The sequence below is a fragment of the Pimephales promelas genome, chromosome 20, assembly GCF_988280905.1.
Source record: "Pimephales promelas chromosome 20, fPimPro1.hap1.1, whole genome shotgun sequence".
Classification (NCBI taxonomy): domain Eukaryota; kingdom Metazoa; phylum Chordata; class Actinopteri; order Cypriniformes; family Leuciscidae; genus Pimephales; species Pimephales promelas.
In genome coordinates, this window is record NC_142788.1 from 17,670,817 (window position 1) to 17,686,451 (window position 15,635).

A 15,635-nucleotide genomic window follows, 5' to 3' on the forward strand; every position below is an offset into this window, starting at 1 on the left:
CCGGTATAAGTAGGAAATCTCCGGGAAATCTCGATGGGTCACGTTGGAAGCTGAGTAGCTACTATTTTCAGGCGCTGTGTCATAACATTACGCCTGCTGCACTCATGGTGTGGTACGACAGTGAAGTTTCCTGATTATTACGCAGGAATGAGAGTATAGTTCCTAGTCATATAAGCCTAGAAAATCACAACTTTACATTTTCTGTCTGTCTTAGTGCACGGTGTAACTATAGAAGAGTCAAGTTTTAAAAAGTAAAAATATCGAAAAACTTTGGTAATTTTTTAGGAAGAAATGCTAATGGTCTTGTGCACTTCACGAAGTGCGCGAAGTTTAGCTAGCTAGCGCAAAAACGTAAAAAAAAATTATATGTATTTTTTTTTTCTCCATTTCGTAGTTTGCCATCACTGTGTCCCCTCAGGGACTCCGTAGAAAATTGCTGAAGACGCTTCTAAAATCACCATTTACGATGCAGTGAAACGAACCAATTAGAAAATTGGCTTTTGCTGATATAAACTATTTTACATAATATAATTTAAAATGTCATACTCGAGGTTTATTTTTTGATGCATGTCTGCTGAGTGTAAGTTACATTTTTCTCATTTCTTTTTTTGAAATCATAGCCTAAGTGTCGGTTGTTTTTTAAGTATGTCTGGAGTTTAATGTGTTGGAGTTTGAATTTATCTTCGAAGACGAAGAGACAGACGACCAGGGACTAGGTAAGACAATTCACTGTGCTATTTTTAACACTCAACCTTTCCAGTTGTGGGGGAAAACAGTGAGCAATTGATTTAAGGTGTATCTCTTATTATGGGTCTGAATCGGTCTGAATGTAAGATTACATTATCATTTGCTTGAATAGTGCATGGATGTGTGATATTGTGGATTTTATGTATATAGTGTCTTTTTTCAAATGCATTATAATTGTTTAAATGCTTATTTGTGCTTTAAAAAAAGAAGAAGAAGAAGAAGAGTGTTATGTTCATTTATTAAATTAATTATTTTCGCTCGCCATAGTGATGACAGTTACGACAAAGGCATCACTGCAGCCTGTGTTAAATATTTATCAATCTTTTATTATTATTATTCAGCTAACTAACCACCTCAGTTTTGAGTATAAACATTGGTTAATTAAATACTGATGATTTGTGTGTGTGTGTGTGTGTGTGTGTGTGTGTTAGCACATTGTTTTTTCTAAATTTAGTGTGTCTGCCTGAGCACATGGTTAGCATGGATGTTTCGCGACTAGCCCGCTACAGGAGGGAGGGGAGGTAATAATATTTACGTATTTAAAAGTTCATTATGTTATTTCAGTTTTTGAGTTATTTTAAACTTGCAAATTTGGGAAATTAACTCCATGTCTGTGAATTGAGTTATACATTGCATTAGTCTTCATCAGTCTTTTATGTGAATTTATGGTAGACAATATATCAGAGACAATGAGTGAAACATGCACTCATAATAAAATGACTTGAGTATTTGTTATACATGAGTAACGTGTTAATTCTTTATCAATCTTTAGTTTTTATACTTCTTCTTCTTCAGGGGTATTACATATGAAACAGTTAAACTGTTAAACAGTTAAAAGAACTTCCACTCTGACCCAGTTCATGCGTTCTCTCTTCTGGGTATATCTCATTTTATAGTGACCTCTAAAATCTGGGGGAAAGACTGCTCTGGGTCTAGATACATTCATTTTCTAATACAACCTGTGTCTTCTGCATATCATAATACAGATTAATAAGGAGATGAAACTGGAACAGAGAATTTCCAGAAGGTAAAGTTATCAATTCAGTAATTCTGGGGAGGGAGGTGGGGGTCCTTCTCAATATTTATGGTGGAAGAGGCCCTGGTAGAGTTGCACATGTAACTTAAACTTAGGCCTATGTGTTTTTATCTTGAAATAGACTTTTGGTCCTCATTGTTCTTTGCATCTCATTTAAAGAATTTTTGAAAGCTTTCTTCTTTCAAATCAAAGTCATGTGATGTGACCAGTATGCAGAAATATAGGAACATAGAAACATATCCCTACTATAGGTGAAAAACAGTATGCGACAAAAGAAGTTTCAATTCACAGCACAGGTGAGATTCTGAAGTGTGGTTTCAATTGACATTTTACAATCCCATGGCATGAGGCCATGGGAGAGGATTTGTAAATGGCATGCAAACAAAGTGACACAATTATTTCACATTTATTGCTGGTAGGTCGTGAATGTAGTGCCCTCAGATTATATTCAAATTACACACATTCATACTATATGGAACATACTTTTTTAGCAGTCATGAAGTAAATATTTACTAAAAACAAGTACCTACTCAAGAGAGTATGCGATTTTATTCCCCGAAACAGACAGGAAATATTTTGATTGGTGAGAATAAGGGTACATCTAGCTCCTATTTCAGATAAAAATATACGTGTGTGACTGCGTTTGTGTGTGTGTGTGTGTGTGTGTGTGTGTGTGTGTGTGTGTGTGTGTGTGTGTGTGTCTGTGTCTGTGTGTACTCCGAAAACTAGATTTCAGTGGCCTCCAAGAGGAAAGAGCAGGCTAATTGGAGACCTCTGTCTGAAGATAAGACAGGTTTTGTGCACAAAAGGTCTTAAAATAGTACCTATGTTTTTGGTGCTCATAGAAATCCCAATAAAGTAAAAAAAAAAAAAAAATCCAGTTTTCAAAATAAATTTCACCTTTTTCCAAAATATCAGCCATCACAGAATGTCCCATATTTCTCCTCGCCATTATGTCCACTTGATTAATGAACTTCTCCGACTCACTTCAGTCAATGTGTGCTGGGACAGAATCGAATCGCTTAAATCAGCTTTCACAGGCCAGCCAATTAATGACTTTAAAGTCACACTCACACAAACACTTCACTGTCAGTGTTTTCATTTATTGGATCAATGACATTCAGACACAGATGCTGGACTGGACATATCACTTTATGATTTACCTCTATACTCAGTAAATGTCAGAGTAATCCCTGTCCTACATCCCCATTCAAATATAGCTTCATAATTAAGGCCATTTAGTACATGCGACCGATAACCCATTAGCCAGGGAACGATTCCTTTTAACCGTATTGTACGATCAGAAAACCTGTACCAGACAAAGCACACTGCGTAACTAATTCTGCATCTTTTTAGATTAGAAAATAGCCTATTTCATATATTCTCTGTAGAAGCTTTGCCTTTAACGAAGTTAATTCAAGGACCTGTCCTGCAGTTTCTATTTGTGTTAGATTTGTATTTGAAGGCAGTTAGTTTTACCCCGTTTCAATGGAGCATATTGTTGAGAATTACATCCGTCTGCTTTTGATCCCTGCAGCACACACCATTTCAATATATGTTGCATTTAAGCACATCACAGTTGCTGCACATTTCTATTAGATATTTTTGAAGGATATTATTTTTCTCTGAAGAAAGCTTTGTCACACAAACCCAAGGCCACAGTGTGAACTCATGTGGGCGAAAGCCAAATTTCACCCTGAAAGGCTATCTGAAAAAGACAAATGCGTGTTAGTTCCAGCACAGAAAATAACCGTATGATGTATACTATTGCAACCGCTGCCTTCATCCTTTGATCGCTAAGTCAGAAATGCATGAACAGATGTGTGTGTGTGTGTGTGTGTGTTTGTAAACCACTGCACAGATTTCTTATTTATGTGCATTGAACAGATTGTCGTTTACGTCGTGATCTTCTTCGATTGCAACTACATTTGGGCAATATAATGATTACAATTAAATGATAATGCATGATGCTGGGACACTGTGTGGCTGGTTCAATGGGTGTGCCTGTGGTCCAATTATAGGTTGTCTTACATAGGCCTGTGCCAGTGGGGCCATTTCCTCCCTTCTTAAAACCCAATAGCTAATTATAGAGCTTTTGATTTTATGGATCATGGGTCAAAGAAAAGTCTGACGTTAGGCTTTGTTATATTTTATTCTGGTGTTTTATGTCTGTGCATTCAATGGAACCACTAAAGAATAATAGGTCACACTTTATTTTACCGTGTTCTTGTTATGCATAATGACATGCAACTAACCCCACAACAAACCTAATCCTAACCATAGCCCTATAGTATAGTACATTACTTAGTATTACTCAGTGCTTAAAGGTACAATATGTAGGATTTTTCACCACCAGGGGTCGCTAACCTCTTACAATAATAAGGCGTAGTTTGATGACGCATAGCATTAAGCGGAATTATGGATCTTGTCGTCATGCCGGTGGATCTTTTATGGATGAATGAATACAATGATGTTTTTAACATGGCTGTGGCATGAAGCAGGACACGATTGCTAATGAGAGACAGATATCAGGAATAAAGGAATAAGGACTTTTCATTCTGCCGAACTACACGCAAGTGCTGAATAAATACTCACACAGGTCACTCAGTTTATTAGACAAATTAAATTTGAGGTAACACTGTTTCACTTGCTCTAACAGTTCCACTATCACACTAAACAGCATGTGTTGACTGACAGTGTTGAATGTTGTTAGGTAGATTGTTTGTTGGATAAATGAGACTAGCAGTAAGCTAGCTGTTATCAACATCAGAATCACACACAGATCACATATTTTCTTACTTCACTTAAACACAACTGCTGCCATTTTGTGTCTCAGTTATTGAATGAAGTGAAGATAACCTCAGAGGACTTCACTATTAATGTTATTGTCATATTAATGATTGTTTTGTATATTGTAGGCCTAGCTGAATCTCAAATTAATATTATTTACTGGTATAATTATAAAATATTTTGAATCAATATAGCATGTATACATGTTTATGTATATATTAAGTGTATTTATCATTATTAAACGCAGCAAGATAATGTACAGTCAGTTGGTCACATTATCACAAAATAAAATACATTACATTATCCCTTACATTTACAGTTATATTAGTATTATATATCCATATCGTAGATGCTACTGCTCTGTGTTGCTAGCCATAATGAACTCCTTGAGGCTAAAAGTGTGTTTAGCACAATGAGCTTTGATGTTGAATTTCTTTCCACATTATGTTGCATCACCATCTAAATTAGAGCACATTAAATTTTCTGTTCTGATCTGTCATGCAATTATCATAGAATGACAGAATAGTTGTTTTCTTGAGAAAACAAGAATAATTGAGCATATTCGCATTCGAAAGCTATATGTACAGGGTTAGTTCCTGCGTAATTACACAGCCATCTGTCCGTATCCCATTGGCACACTATAGACCTTGTACAGCATCGCTGCCTTGATCTCTGTGTGGTTCAATGGTTCACCCTATCAAGAAGAAACTTGCTCTTCTCATAGAGATATAATGGCTATAGACTGGAAGAAAGGGCTTCTCATTTCCCAGTCCGACTGATGAACTTCATAATAGCGTGAGAACATGCAGATACCAAACTCATTGGTACATGCTGAGAATGATGCCAGTATTAATTCGTTTGTGGCTTTAATGACTACAATAAACCCCACAAGAAAGTCCAATATATTACGCTTTCCTGAACGAGACTGGACACAGTGAGAGATTTTCACTAGCCCACCATGCTTTTCATCTGATGCGTAGATAATGAAATGATGTTTGTTTCAGTTTAATCCGATGTAGTAATCCTGTCGCTTGCAATCTGCTAGTGCTTCTCAATCCTGGAGGGCCCCAGCTCTGCACATTTTGAACGTGACACACCCAGTTCAGGTTTTGCAGTCTCTAATGAGCCAGCCACTGGTATAAATCAGGTGATAAATAAAATCCTCAGGTCCAGGATGGAGAACCAGCAAATCCGTTTGGAGGCTACTTACAAACCTAAGCATGTTGTCCCATCGATTACAGAAAAGCAAACGTAGTCAATTCAGTCAAATAGGGCCAAATGTGTGCAATATGGATAAAAAGAATTGATCTATGGATTTATTTATTTTTATGAAGGCTCTACTAGATTTTGGGGGCTCACTGATGAAGGGGCCCAAAAAGGTCCAATAGAGCACACACAGCAATGCCAGACTCTTAACTCCTCACTTTTAATATTGTTTGTGTTAATATGAAAAGTGCAGGCCTCATTTAAGGTTGTCATTGAAATGTGACCCAATTTCGATTTTTTTTTTTTTTTTTTTTTTTTTTTTTTGCTCATATGTGACCGATCGGATGTGTTCTATGACAGTGTAAACAGGAAGAAAATAAAATGCAATCGGATATTTCGAGATCGGTTTCAGGTTCTCATTCATATGTGGAAATAAATTAGATATAAATCAGATATGTGCCAATTCGGGTTAGGGTTAGGTACATATGTAGTCCTGGGCCATGTGAATTTTAGTGATGGCTCTGGCTGCAAGCAAAAACAGCTGGCTCTAAAATATCATCCATTTTGGGGACCGGCCATGCTTTAAAAATAAAATGGCTAATTTACATTTATCTGACGCTTTTATCCAAAGCGACTTATTTGCTATATATGTCAGAGGTTGCACGCCTCTGGAGCAACTAGGGGTTAAGTGTCTTGCTCAGGGACACATTGGTGTCCCACATTGGATTTGAACCCAGGTCTCTCACACCAAATGCATGGGTCATATCCACTGCGCCATCACCACCCCTAATTATTTTATTTTTTAAAATTATGATCTAGAAATGTTTGTGGGAGGGTTTTGAGAAAATATCAACAGCGTGTGTGACTGTAAGAGAGAGAGAGAGAGAGAGAGAGAGAGAGAGAGGGTGGGGTGGAGGGAGCGATTCAGTGATCCAGATGAAAGCAGAGATTATTTATTTCTCTGGGGAAGAGAGAAAGAGAGAGGGAGGGAGGGACAGACAGCAGTATTGCTCGCATATCTTGTCAGAACTGCGCCGATCTAATGCGTCTCTCATAAACGAGCCATTAACAGCCGATCAAGGGCTCGCAGTCTTCAAAGTTTGGATTTTCTCATCCATCCCGTGCGTACTCTGTGCCAATCCGAGCAGGTAAAACAACTTTAGATGCTTTGGTAACCTATATTGTCTTTGATTTGTTTTATGTCTTTTCTCTAAAGCGTTTTCTCTTTATCAAATAGCACCGCAAAACAGGCGGAACATCTGTTGAAACAAACTAGGACATCATGATTTCTTTCATTTCGACCCATGTTCAAGTTTATAGACTGCGATAGAGTTGTGAGGTGAGGGAACAGTCGCGAAGATGCCGAATAAAAAATCTACCTGTCAGTGAACGTGTGAGGTTGCGATGCTGTTTCTCTGCGCGCGATTGCCTCAAGTGTTGCGTGTTTTAATTATTCCTGTAGTAATTAGAGCCTTGACCGCGTTTACACCGAAAAGTTGTTTAACACGTGATTTTATGGATACTCTTTAAAGGGGAAGAAAGGAGAATAGAGCGCAACAGAAACAGTTTTGCGATTATGTTGCATCGTTACGTGAGATTTTTCGAAATGTTTTAAGGTGATAGTGGCGAGCAATGCAACGAGTAACGAGAAAAAGCCATCAAAATCAAAGCGAGGCGGGTTTGAAATAACAAAAATAGGTAGGCACATATGACATCACGTTCCCTAATGGGTTTATGAACTTGTTTTTGTGCTTAGTGATCATTGCTCTTTTGTGTTTTTGTCGCATTTTTTTTCCTATTGTCATGTGATATATTCATCCATTTATTGTACAAGTAGGCTTAACTCGAGAGTGCTTGTTTAGGGCTGAGAGAAATTCAGGGTCAGTAAAGCCTGTGTACAGCTTTGCTATACTTGAGGTTCAAATGAAACGACCTCACAATAGTAGTGACATAACATGTTGAACACCAAGTAGGCCTATATTTTAAGTCTTCTAGTAAAGTCAACCTGTTTATAGTGTAGTGTGCAGGTTATGATTCAATAATAGATTCAAAAGTCTTTATGTGTGTGTGTGTGTGTGTGTGTGTGTGTGTGTGTGTGTGTGTGTGTGTGTGTGTTCTGAATGCATAATTAAATATCCACAAGCACACACTGGCATTTTGATGACATTTTTAATTTTTAAAATAAAGTTAGCCTAGCCTACTTTTCCAAAACAGTTGCAACGCCAATGGAATATATGTAAATATATATATATATACACTAATTCAAATGTATTTTTGATCCCATGTAGTGCTATATTGTTTTCATTCATTTATAATAAGAGGTCTTCAAGCTTATTCATGCATAGGGCTTGTTGTTTACATTGCAAAGGCATTAAAATACTCATTACTGCATTTTACTTTTGGTCTAAGTTGTTGAGGTTTTATTTAATCATGATGTGATATTTTTATTTATTTTTAAAACTTAATTTAAGTAATACAAAATTGGGAGACCCGGTATGGTGCATCACTACTTTAATAACATACTCCGTTTAAAACCTCTGGTCTAATTATTATTATCCCATTGGCACATCAAATTCTTTATTAATTGGTTCTGTCAATTGCTAGACACGCTGAAAGAAATTCAATGCTTTGTAGACGGAAAACATTAGACAAATTACATCTGAGATCTTTTAACATTTCAGCTAAACTTCATAAATGAAATCATGAAAATTAGGGATTTGGTATGTGTTTAACATTTATATGCAGAGCCCATCTATTTGATGGCAATACTTCTGTTCTGTAACATCCTGCCTTGCTGTTTGAGGAGGCAAAGCAAGGCCTGCCTTGCTGTTTGAGGAGGCTCTGTCAATCCTTCTAGAGCTTTCAGCTGCAGGTCGTAGCTGCTGAAACAGAGCGGTTTACCCTGTGCCACACTTAAATAGCCTTTGTAGCCAGAGAGGTGTTTGTGAAAGTGACAGACGCACCCACAGGTGAGCTGTGAACTCGACAGAAATTTTGCACATCCTTTTAACACATAGCAGCATGATGCTGGAATTCCTAGCTAACACTCATTTACAGGATTTCACAAATGCTAAGCCTCAGAACAGATCTGTAATAAACGATTAATGGCCATGACAGACTCCAACTCAGAATGTGGCAAAAATAGGGGGTTGAGTGGAAAAGCAAATGGGCCACAGTGGATTAGCAATAGAAATAAACAAAACAAAAAAAAGTTGGTAGTGTGGATACGGGATTGCATTACAAGAATGAAACAGGGGTCAGCTACGGGGTGGAATCTCTGCCAGGATATTTTTTGGCCTTTCGGACATTATTTGAATTGGATAGTGGATAAGAGAGGAGAATAAGATCAGGAAATGACCCTGAGCCAGGACTGGTGACAATGTTTCAGTTATTGCAGGATGGCATATTGTACACTCATCGGCCACTTTACCTGTACTGGGTTGGACACTTTTTTGCCTTCTGAACTGCCTTAATTTTTCATGGCATAGATTCAGCAAAGTGCTGGAAACATTCCTTAGAGCTTTTGGTCCATATTGACATTATAACATCATGTAGTTGCTGGAGATTTGTGAGCTCCACCTCCATAATGAGAATCTCCCATTCCACCACTTACCAGAGACGCTTTATTGCATTTGGGATCTGGCGACTGTGGAGTCCATTTGAGTCTTTAGTGAGAGAAAGTTTATTATCGAGAAAATCGCCTTTAATGGGTTCCATTTCTGTTGGCGATTGTGCTGTATCCACTTACAAAAATAAAACTGATATATTTAAGCTAGGAAATAAATATATTTATTATAGAAAATATTTACTATAAAAAATATTTAAATATCTAAATATCTTCATGGATCATGATCTACTTAATATCCTAATGATTTTTGGCATAAAAGAAAAATCGATAATTATGACCCATACAGTGTTTTGTTGGCTATTGCCACAAAAATACAGTAGCATATCCGTGCAACTTAAGACTGGTTTTGTGGTCCAGGGTCACATATGGTTTAATTGGACAAAACTGTTAAAATACATAATATAAACAATCATCTGGGAGGTATGACGGTATATTTCGTTAAAAAATGTCAACCATTTTTTGTTCAGTCTATACAGCAACATGTAAATAAGTGGGCTTAGTTAACACCCGTGCAGCGTTTGTGAGACTGTAAATTATACACACCTTGTAACTGCATCATTATTTGACCACAGCCCGGTGAACACTGACACACTGCGCTCCTATTCGTTCTCTATAGACTCTATTCGTTCCGGTGAAATCACAAAACAAAATGCACACAAACGTGTCCCTGCTTGATACCTTTGACAAGCTTGACAAAAGTTCTACCACACGACTATGAAAGTACGCAAGCTATATTCGCGGGTCTATAGATTTCTTCACGTGAAAATTCTCGGCACAAACAATATATATTTAGCCTGGATGCCAGCCCGAACTCCGCCCACAACATTTTTTGGTCGGGAAGTTCGGTCTGGACTCAATCCATTGAGGAGTAGTTATGATCAGACAAGAAACGTTCGGGCCAATCAAATTGCCAGGGCGGGCTTTATACGATGATGGACAGATGGTCCTGTCAAGTACCGACTACCGACTTCTATTTACCTTCAGTCTGTGAGGTAAACCAAATGCTATTGGCTCTTTGAAAAGGGGGAGGAGCCATTCAATATGTCCCGCCTTAGATTCCTGTTTCAGTGGAAATTACATCAACGGAGATGATGGCACAACACTGCATTTTTCCCAGTAAACCTGTTTGCATGGACATTGTAAAAAGTCAGGGGGGACAAAGAACAGGTTGTGCTGTTTCTACCGTACATGCCCTTCCGAAGCTCCTGACGACAGACAACCCCAACCCACCGAAATTCAATGAGGGAGGCTCTTTCTTCTCAGGAACAGGGCACAATTTGGCACCCACACCCAGACCTCTGAAACACTCCAAAAGGTGGCTATATGCCTCAAAGTGCCGTCTCTTCGCGGATGGGTAGTTGGATTAGTGCTTCATTCCTGCAGTAGAGACTGGAGAAGTGGCTGTCCTCTCCACCCTAAAAGTGCATATGGCTGCTAAAGTGGCACAACACAATGCAGTGGATGGTTAGTCCTTAGGAAAACTAAAGCTGATTATCAGGTTCCTCAAGAGGCGCCAGGAGGTTAAGTCCTCCAAGAAAAAAAAGCGATGCTGCCTTAGCATCTTCTAGTCAGAGACTGACTCCACGCTGATTCTGAGCAGTCTTTAGCCTGATCATTGCATGGGTAGGGGATCTTTGGGAAAAAACTGGTGGCTGCCCCTTATTCCCTCCTGGGACCTCTGTAGACTTGATGGTCCTACATAGAGCCCCCAGTTGAACCCTCTAGAGTCAGTCGAGTTATGCACCCTCTCATTGTAGATGTGCTCACTTCCATCAACAGGGTTGAGAACCTGCTGGAGTCCTCTGTCAGCGAAACATGCCTGGAGTTTTGGGGTACTTGCCCAAGTTTCTCACTACTCCTTTTAGCGGTCAGGTGGTGAACCTGCAAGTGCTTCCTCATGACAAGACAGACCCAGCCTTATCGTTGCTATGTCCGATATTTTCCCTGTGTACTTGGACCGCACAGACACTCTGAGCAGCTCTTTGTCTGTTTTGGGGGACAGCAGGGAGAGCTGTCTCCAGACAAAAAGAGAGATTGGCCCACTGGATTGTGGATGCCCCCTGGGTCCACTAGGAGTGTTGCTTCCTCCTGGGGACTGACAAAGGTGCCTTTCTTGATTTTATCATATAAAGCTATTCATGGGATAGCACCAGAATACCTTTGTGTTCTAGTTGTTCCTTACTTTCCAAATCGTCTGTCCAAGTCTAGCCCTTTTCACACAGCGCGTTGATCCCGGGAAATTGCCGGGAAATTGCCAGAACGCCTTCTGTGTGAACGCAAACACGACCCGGGATTGATACCGGGACTGATCCCGGGTTGGGGACCTAGGGGAATCAGTCCCGGGACGCTCGCTGTGTGAACAAAAGCCAGGACCAATGCCGTAAATGGTGTGTCATTGTGATGACGCTCGTGCCATCGCGCGACTCTGTTGCTCTTAGAAGAAAGTTTGTGTTCGTCATCAACAAAGAAAGGATGAACAAATACCTGCAAACTGGAGCGAAGCAGAGACAGGAGCTCCTCACCATCCGTACTGAAGCTGAGATCGTTCACCAGCTTTGTGGAACGGTATGCGCGTGTACATGTTTTCGACGCGTCCGTTATACGTCTCATCCAGACGTCATGTGTCTTCCCGGGATTTTTACGGGTTGTGTGTGAACGCACTCACAGATCCCGGCGAATCACTGGCAGTGTGAATGAACCGAAATCAAAAAATTCCGGGACAAATGCTGGGTCACATTATCCGTGTATTTTCTGGAATCTCTGTGTGAAAGGGGCTTCTGACTCTTCTACTCTACAGTAGCCCACATTCAAATTAAAGTCGATGGGTGGTCGCTGCTTTACAGTTACCGCCCCACGGTTGTGGAATAAACTTCCTTTTGCGATTAAAAATTCCCCAACTTTGGACTGCTTTAAGAGGTCTTTAAAGACCCATCTTTTTTAAAATGTTTATCGTCTTCGAAGTGTATTATGCCTTGTATCATCTTGTATGTTGTTTGATTTTTCTGTTTTTAATTATTGTTTAATTATCTTATATTTGTTTACCATACTGTGTAGCGCTTTGGTTTGGAGAAAAGCGCATTGTAAATAAACTGAATCATCATCATCTCTAAACATACATCTGTATAGCTATATATATTGCTATGTATAGCTGTATACCTATACAGATCTCAACACCTAATACCTTGCGAGATGTTACAATAGGTTGAGCCGGTTTCATGAGTATTATCAGGTAACGGTTAAACGGTTAAATTTTGGGCAACTGGCCAGGACTAATGCTTACACACAGTTCCTTTCCCCTTATAATAGCGTGTACTTTTTTGGTCCATATGAGTTTCCTGTTTGGCAAACCCTGTACATATTTCTAACCTTCAGCACCTATCAGTAGCCAAACTCCAACTAAGCCCATTAATTATGTTATACCCCTTTTCAGGTGAGTCTGCGTAATTGAGCTAAGTGCTCCAAATGTGCTGAATCCCTAGCGGTAATCCCGTATAATGTATTCTCCACTGTTCGGCTTTCCTGTCATAAACCCTGTCTTCCACTGGGCAGAGCCTCACCCTACCATCAGTCTCTGAGTCTACAGAGCTCATCCCTATTCAAGACCTGAACAACCATCCTTTGTGACTCATTGATTGTCCATACAAATTAATGATCAGTAAAGTATGCTAAAAAGCCTTGAGCACTTAACTTTGTGCAAGATATAACAGCAGACAAAGCAAATCCCAAATTTTAGTATGACATTTTTTTTCAGCCGTCTCACTAAAGATGCATATCCTCCCATCCAAAAGGGTTAATATAAATCTGTCTGATCGGGCGACTCTCACAAAGGTGGCAATGAAATCAAGTCAAGACAAGCATCCAGACAAGATTAAATTCCCAGCTGAGTTTTCCAAGATGCCTATGAACGTCACTCCATCTTTTTACAGTCACTGACGATTTTGGTTTAAAATTAAATTAGACTTGATCAAAACAAATGTAACATCTTAGACTGTGCAAGACACCCTTGTACTGTTATACTGACACAATGGTGCATTGAATTCATATAAAAGAACCCCAGAGTCTGCTGATATCCTGAATGTCAGCATCATTATATGTTTTTCTACTGGATGAAGCTCTGAATCATTTCAGCTTTTTATCCTGGGTTCTATTACCACCAGCCTCTCGACAAATTACGCCACTTATGAGAGTAAGTGCTGGCAACCTTGAGCTAGACAGAATGGAGAACCTCTGCGAGGAACATATGCTAGCGAGTTCACATTTTTCAAATGGCTTGTTGTCAGTCAGTGTGGAAACATTACATACTATAGTCTCCATAACACTAGTGGAGGGAAATCACAATTAATGAGTCACAAATGAAGCTCTATATGCAATTGGTTATTTATAAACATGTTAATGCCCATTATCACTGTGACACACAACGTTGTTTTCACCTCTTGGATGCTGCCAATTAAGTGGTTACTTAATTTTGGAGTCTCATCACAGCAGTTACCCTCAAGATCTGACATCTGGGTTAAATATATTCAGAGAAAAATAATGCATACACGTAATCCACAATATGAGCATTAAGCCTTTCTGTTGAGTTTCTAACCAGTGAGCATTCAATCTGACTCCTGTGGGCCACCTCGATGCTAGACTACATATAGAAAACACTTTCAAGTTAGATTCATACCTTTTGCCCACACACAACACACCTCCCACAGATGCGTTTTGTAAATGGATGGGTGTATTTCAGTACTCCTGGTGTCTAAGTCTCTTGTCCAACACTCAGCTCATAAACTCAGATGTGCTGTTTGCAGTTTTAAGCAAAGTAAGTAAACACGTTAATCATATCAACCTACAATAAATGAGCTATTCTCCTTGATGGATTTGTAATCTCTATAAACACCCTCCCTTAATGATGAATGAAATAGGATTCATAAGAAGCTTGTGAAACATATTCTCATAGGTTTTATCGCTCATATCTAATGAGCTTTACAATAACTATTAAATTGTGATTGGGACTATTTTATGTGCAGTCTGAATAGACAGACAGTGTGCTTTAAGAATAAACTTAGACAAGCACACGTCCTTCTAATCTCATTAGTATTTTTAGGTATTCGTGCGAAATGGTGACATGTATTGTTTGGATTCATATAATGTCTTTAGGAATGTCAATTTGCCTCTTTACAAATCCTTTATATTATATTTATTTGTTAATATTATTTAATTATATTTAAATGCTTGTGAATATATTTCTAGTGTACTAATATTTAGATACAACAATAATACTTTTATAATAATAATAACAAATTGTTATATACAAATAATAAATGACAAACAAATAATAAATTGACAATAATTTTTTACAATATACTGTACATTTACAGTATTTACTCATTTTTAAGGAAATAAAATTAAAAATAATTTATTCAGTAATGTAATTTGTTTTAAAAGTTAGGCTTGGGTAAAGTGATGGAATCCTTCAAAATGAGTTACACTACACTTATATTATATTTAGAAATAAATAAATGTGTTAAACAAGTTCAATATTCTATTAAACTAAAATATTCTGCTGTCAATTTAGCGCTTTAACAATATAGATTGTTATAATATACAAATTGGCACAGGACTTTTTCATATTTTTGTCAGTTAGATGCTGTCAACACATTAATAATGTAAATATATGTCTGCTAGAACAACACTTTACATAAAAATACCTATGAATGCTAATGCCATATTATAAACACATCCACTCATTTACACTTATACACACATTACCAATTAGCGCGTGTTAATTAATGGACACAAATGTATGTATGTTTTAACATTCCTCTAGCTCAAACAGTAGCATGTTGCTAACAATGCCATTGACATGCGTTTAATTAAAGGCCTTATAACTGATAAAATATAGAATAAGTGTAAGTTAGGATATTGCATAGAGGCCAAGTAGGAAATATGTTTATTGATCTTTTTAGAAGATGTTAATTGTTACTTTTAAGTGCCCCATTACCCAAGCAAATGCCCTCATTCATGCCAGCTGCGGTTCTTCTAGACAGTTGTTCAGTGAACCCTCTCTGGGAGTCATAAAGTGTTAAGCTTAGATCTTACAGCACTGCTGAGATGCCATGCCATGATCTGCTGCAGCCGCATGTTGAACACCAATAATTTTCACCCCCTGTAGCACTCCTCACTATATTAAAGAAAGATAATGTAACATAATTGTTTTTACTAATATGCATATAGGGTACA

At 38.3% G+C, this 15,635-nt stretch overlaps 1 protein-coding gene across 4 annotated transcripts in view; it reads left to right on the top strand.

The window, feature by feature from the left end:
- Positions 1-684: 684 nt before the first annotated feature.
- The window catches only part of camkvl (CaM kinase-like vesicle-associated, like), a 42,876-nt gene continuing 27,925 nt past the window's right edge, over positions 685-15,635 (top strand). The window contains exon 1 of one of the 4 annotated variants that reach the window (XM_089124330.1): positions 685-716. Coding sequence is in view for 1 of the 4 variants with exons in the window: in XM_039651511.2 (XP_039507445.2) it covers positions 6,716-6,927 (212 nt within the window). In the remaining 3 variants the exon portion in view is untranslated. Of the gene's footprint in view, positions 717-6,695; positions 6,951-15,635 lie in introns of those variants that run through there. The other 3 variants (XM_039651511.2, XM_089124328.1, XM_089124329.1) reach the window with 3 other exon arrangements.